The sequence below is a fragment of the Acomys minous genome (genome assembly GCF_964271855.1).
Source record: "Acomys minous genome assembly, chromosome: 1".
In the NCBI taxonomy this organism is placed as follows: domain Eukaryota; kingdom Metazoa; phylum Chordata; class Mammalia; order Rodentia; family Muridae; genus Acomys; species Acomys minous.
In genome coordinates, this window is record NC_140483.1 from 139,999,948 (window position 1) to 140,005,947 (window position 6,000).

Sequence of the window (6,000 nt, forward strand, 5' to 3'; positions counted from 1 at the left end):
TTCTTTGGGTCTGTACATTGTATGTTTATTAGTCTGGTACTTTCTTCCTATGGTCTAGTATATTAGAAAGCCCTTTGATGTTTTTAGAGATTAGAAAATGAAGACTTTGAAAGATTTAGAGACTGACTTCTGTTGAACAACTCTACTTGGCATAACCCAGAAGTGGTGCCTAGATTGAACGAGTTGCCCTGCACCTGCACAAAAATGATGAGAAAGGGAGATGGGCTACGGTTCGCCAGGGGAATGAGGCTGTACAGAATGGATCATCTGGGCACACGCTGGCTAGATTGCTGACCAGCATCGCTTATGTGGGGAAGGCAAGTTTACAGAGCCAGCTCTAAAACATTCTGGGCCTGTTGGACCTGGTGTTGGACCAGTTGTTAGACTTATTGAAAATGCAAATGAGCCAATCAAAAGCAATGCTCACCTAGAGGGAAGGAAGAGAATATACAAGTTTTTATGAAGACACACCCTGCCTAATCTGAATTGAAAGCAGCTTTCAAAAATTTGCAGCCCTTCATTTTCCTAGGTGATAGTGAATATGTGGGCAGAAAAATGAGAGCATTTCAAATAATGTTAATGAAGTTTAGTGATTACAATCTACCATATTGTGTGAGAGAGTTGTTAGTTCTGAAGGATGAAGACAGAATTCAGATATTACCATGACTGACATTTGATTGGAAAACTGCAGATAAGCTTAGGTTCCTTTTATGAAAGCCATCCTCCCAGCCTGACGGAATATCTTTTAAACTTCCCATAGTTACCATGGATACTCGGTGGCTTTGATAGAGTATGTTGTAATCCATATTCAATCATCTGAGGTAAAGAAGCCAAGAAACACACCAGCTAAAATCAAAGTAGTTTCCTTTCTAAATTCATACTCTCTGGAAGGATGAAAAGGGAAAATAGCCTAAGGAGTAGGTTTGGATTAGGAAACTGCCTAAAAATTAATAGTTAGGAAGCACATTTACTGAATTTGATCCTTGTTTGTTTTTTATGTAGCCCTTTTATATATAGTAGAGAGGATTTCTTAGGGTTTGGCATTGAAATGCAGATGGTGAAATCTTTCTGAAAGTTGATGAACCCTAAGCAGTGTACTCAGTCTGAAAGCTAGAGAAACACAGACAGGATTGAAGGCATTGTCCCCATGGCAACATATTTGCATTTGGCCCAGAAGTGGCTGCTTTCTGCTTAGCTTCTTTTAATTGCTATATATTGACAGCCATTTTCACAACTCTGAAGTGTCAGATACTGAGCATGTGTACTGAGAGTGTGCGCCATATCTTCAGGCTTGATTAGACACTTCAGATGACAAAGAGCTCTGCCTGAAGAGTTACTGAGGTGTTTTTGGCATTTCCTAATGTGTCTGTCACACAGTGGAAGCAAAAAGCCTTTCAAATGATTTAAAATATTTTCATCAATTCTCTTTTAAAACAGGTGACAAAAGAACTAAAACAGTATGACAACAAAATTATAGAATGCAAATTTGAGAACAACAGCTGGGTCTTCATGCGACAGAGAATAGACAAAAGTTTCCCCAATGCCTACAACACAGCCATGGGTGAGTATGAGTAGTGGCCATCCCGCTAACGACAGGGAAGTTTGGTGCTAGAACCCCCGTGGACTGTTGATGCTGCCCTGCTTGATGGGCAGATGGGCTGCCTGCTCCACGCCAGCCTTGGCAGCCTTGGTCTGTTAGAGCTTGTCCTCCGTGAGCTCCGTGCCCTGTGGCCTGCGGGGACAGAAGGGTGGGGTGATGGCTGTACACTAGCTTAACTTCATGAACATCAGCAACAATGAAAGCCATGATAATTTCTGATCTATTCAAAACTATTAAATCCATTGTTTGCCAGATGGTAAGAAACAGAATTAGCAAAGGAAAATGTAATTTCCAGCTCCTAAAATAACTTTACAAACAATGGAAAGAAAGTAAATGAAAACCATTTTAAAACAAAAACTGCCCTATCTTTCAGAATGCCTTGGGGATTCAGAATAGTTTGTTGTTTTTATGAAGAACGCTATGAATTCATTTGAGTTTACAAGTATACTGAGAGTAGAGATAGGAAAAAAAAAGTAGATAAAAGGTACACTGGAAGATTAAAGGTCGCTAGATTGTTTACTTGTCTAGTGTTCAGCTGCTGACGGTGATCATGATTATAAGAAGCAGGAAAGAGTAAACAGATAGGTGGTTATATCAGGGTTTTCACTTTAAAAGATACTGTTTCACACTTAGCGGTGGTTTTGGAAGTAGCATCTATGCTCAGACAAGATAAGTTCATTTAATTGTTTTCTCCCACCTCCGAAGATCCAAATAGATAAATAAAATGAAATGTATTGGCTCTAAATTTTAATTACTTAAGAAAAGATGTTTTGTTTATTAGGCCATTTTATTATGTGTTCTTTAACTAAATGATTATATATATAATAACAATGTGAAAACAACAACAATATGGATGGAAGCTGCCATGAAAACTTTGTGTCCCTGAATAGCACTGGCTAGTGCTGTTGGACATCCTTCTGAGAGAAGGACTTAAAAGCTATAGTGTACTTTCCTGTATAGAAGTGTCATTGAATGTGGATTTTTCATGAGGTGTGCTGTACTAGATTAAAATTCCTTAACATTTTTCTTTAAAATTAGTACTTCAGCAAAGAGTAACCACTAGAAAAGTGCCTGACCTGCAGCCTGCCTGCCCATTGGTGAAATGCCAGGGTTTCCTGGAGCCACAGCCTGTAGTAGTCAGTTGCCTTAGCTAACTATCTCACATGCTGCCCGCCTTTGTCCACAGCCGTGTGCAATAGCATCTCGAACCCTGTCACCAAGGAGATGCTATTTGAGTTCATTGACAGATGTGCAGCAGCTGCCCAAGGACAGAAGAGAAAGTATCCTCTAGACCCTGACACGGAGCTCATGCCACCCCCACCGCCCAAGAAGCTGCACCGGCCAACCTAGTCCCTGCCTCTGACCTCACGCTCGGGAGGAAAGAGGAGTGGGAAGAATGCCATCGCCTCATTTTCTCAGCCAGAGAAGTTAAAGAGACAAATGTGGCTTGGTCCTGGCACATGTGGTTTAAGGGAAGACATGTCGTCAGCCTGTATATACTTGGTACATTTGGTTTCTCAGAACTACAGTACATCATGGACCTAAATATTTTATTTATACCTGAAAATTTCAGCCTTACCTTGTGAAGTCTGCAGATTGAAGTATCCAAAGGTTTAAATCAGATTGAAGTCAATGAAATAGAGGCCTTGTTTGTATGTGAATAGATAACTTTACATTTTACTCATAACTAGCAATCTGAAACTGTGAGCCCATTGCGTTTTTTAGAAGGTGGATTTTAAGTTTTCCTCTTAAAAATGTAGGCAGTGGCATTAGAAATTCCCACTTACTTATCATGGATTTCCTATATTTCTGAATTTTCTATATTCTGAACAATGACAAGGCCAACTATTATGCACATTAACAGTTTGGTTTGGCTATACCATTTTGATAAGGTTTTTTTTTTTGTTTGTTTTTATTTTTTGTAAGGATGGGATATAAAAGTAAAACAGTGACTTAGCTCCATCTTTTTTTGTGAGTTGTATCCTTTCTCTAGAAACTACTTTGAGTATTTTGCTGTTTCTCTTGTTTGAGCCACAGTGTCAGATGTCTAGTGTTCCCATCCTGGCAGTGGCTTGGAGTTACTTTGTGGCACTTACATACAGAGCCCCAGGTCCTTCCTGTGCTGCTGTCCTGGGAACATTGCTTCTTTCAGACACCAGGGCTGCCTCTGCTTTACCTCAGTGGGATCATCACACACCACTCACTGTGAGCTCTGGGAGCGATGGCAAACACAAGCGGTGTTGTGTCACTTCCTCAAACAATGCATCAGAAGCAATGGCAGCTGACTCCTGGTTAGAAGGTGATGTTAACTGAAGGAGGGGTTGTCTCTAGACAATGTTGTCCTCCCACTGGACAGCAGAGGCACTGCAGAAACTGAACATGGCTGAAATGAAGGTGTCACTCCCTCGGCTACAGTTGCACCTGGGTTGGGAGACAGCATCTCAGAGATGTGGCTGCATTGCAGTGTTTACTATACATAGTAGGTTAAAGGGCAGCTAATGGTCCCTGCCATTGTAAAAACTGTTCTGATTGGCTTGTGGGGGAACTCAGAATTAGCTACTAGTAAGCAGCTTAATGTATTTATTTTTAGAGACACAGGTTTTAAATGTATGTATTTAAAACAAATTTTCATGATCTGAATTTTATATATGTATAAGCATATATGTGAAAGTATATGCAACAGTGTATATTCTTGTACTGATACAACCAGAAGTGAAAACCTAGCAGACTGAGTATCTGATGGAATTTTTATTTGGCATTGCACAGATTAACCAAAACTGTATTTATATGAATCTGAGTTTTAATGTTTTTAAACAAACTTTACTTCTGCAGTGCTTTTCTATATGGAATACTAGGGCTGTGTTGGAGCTTATGCCTCTGTTGTTCCCAAGTTATGTAATGTGATAGCAAGTTTCTTCAAAATGCAGTTTTAATTTTCCCCCCTAGATTGCTTTTGTACATTTGGGCACTGAGGGATTTAAACATCTGACTAATACAGGATTGTTGAGGGGAAATTGTCAAGGTTCCTTGTGTCTTCTACATGGTGAATCCAAAACTGTCTGTGAAGTACAGACAATCTAGTGCCTGCTGCCAGGGCCGGTGACTGTTTATGCTATGGTGTGCTCCCAAGTTAGTGTAAAAGCAGAGCCCTTTTACAGATACAGTGACAAACATTTGCCAGTGCTCTCTAACAGAATTAAAACGTTTATGCCAACTCTACCCGTTTAAGTGAGTTTTGTGAAAAGAGCACTATATAGGACTTACTTTTTAGCTTATCCTTTCCTTTCAATTAGGGTGACATTATAATCACTGGCCTTATCAATAGACTCCATGTAGTCCCCAAGCACATAGCCTCCTGAAGTAGCATGACAGTCATTAGGTTGCTGAGTGCAAGGCAGGACTTGGACATCTTGCAGGAAACCCTCCCTTCTCGGCTCCTGCTACGACAAGCTGTTTTCTTTAGTTGATGTTTTCTGGACAAGAGTAAGAAGACTATTGCCCTGAGTTATCGCATGTAAAAGCTTGTTTTTGTTTGGGGAAAAAAACATTGGTGACTACTGCCTAGATGGTTACTTTGCTTTCCATGAAATGCTCAGAAATGCCAGAACATTCCTTCTCTAATTGTGTGTGTCAGTGTGTATTGTAATAAAACTACTGCTGTAAAATAACTGTGTCTTTGCTGTCTCGCTGACAATGATTTCGTGTCCCTTCTGTTTTGTTGGCTGTTGCTGATGTCTGCCACACCTAGTCTGGCTCATCTGGCTAGTTGCATCCTAATGATTAATATAAGGAGTTAGATGATGTATTTTGCCTTCTGAGAAGCTGGATTAACATTGCAGTGATTGTTTGAAGCTTTTATCTTTTTGAGTGTGGGGTGAAGGTGCTTTGTTTCTGTGTGTTTACCACAGCAATCTCAGCAATCTACCAACTGAGTATTCTCTTACATTATTTTTTGTGGGTTTCTTTTAGAATATTTAGTAGTAAATGTCCTGAAGTAATGAACCATCAAATGTTTGTAATGACTATGCATTTTTGTAAATGGGATTTTGCTATCCTTAAACATACCACCATTTTCAGCAATGAATATAGCTTCTTCAGGCCAATAAAATAAAATCTTGAAAATTGGTAATGAAGTGATAAACTCCTGTGATGGAGAAAAGCCCTAGGCAGGATCCAGAAAGAAATCTAGGCTGAGCCTCCTCCTAGTTTCATGTTCCCTACCTTCCCCCTCCTATTTCCTTTTGTATAATGTCAAGGTTGGACCTGATCAAAGGGAACTTTTTAAGTCCAGCTACGATTCTGTGTAAAGTCAGGGCTGCCTAAGTCCGTGTGCAGCCTAACAGCCATGCTCCTGCGGCTGGATGGCTACCACCAAGTTAAGAGTGTGTTTGGTAGGTGCC

General features: G+C 40.1%; 1 protein-coding gene across 2 annotated transcripts in view; it reads left to right on the top strand.

Moving 5' to 3' along the window:
• The window catches only part of RNGTT (RNA guanylyltransferase and 5'-phosphatase), a 225,814-nt gene extending 220,546 nt beyond the window's left edge, over positions 1-5,268 (top strand). For both annotated transcript variants that reach the window (XM_084782756.1, XM_084782757.1), the window contains exons 15-16: positions 1,438-1,561; positions 2,787-5,268. In XM_084782756.1, the coding sequence (XP_084638882.1) occupies positions 1,438-1,561; positions 2,787-2,950 (288 nt within the window). In that variant the 3' untranslated portion in view covers positions 2,951-5,268. The remainder of the gene's footprint in view (positions 1-1,437; positions 1,562-2,786) is intronic.
• Positions 5,269-6,000: the final 732 nt, after the last annotated feature.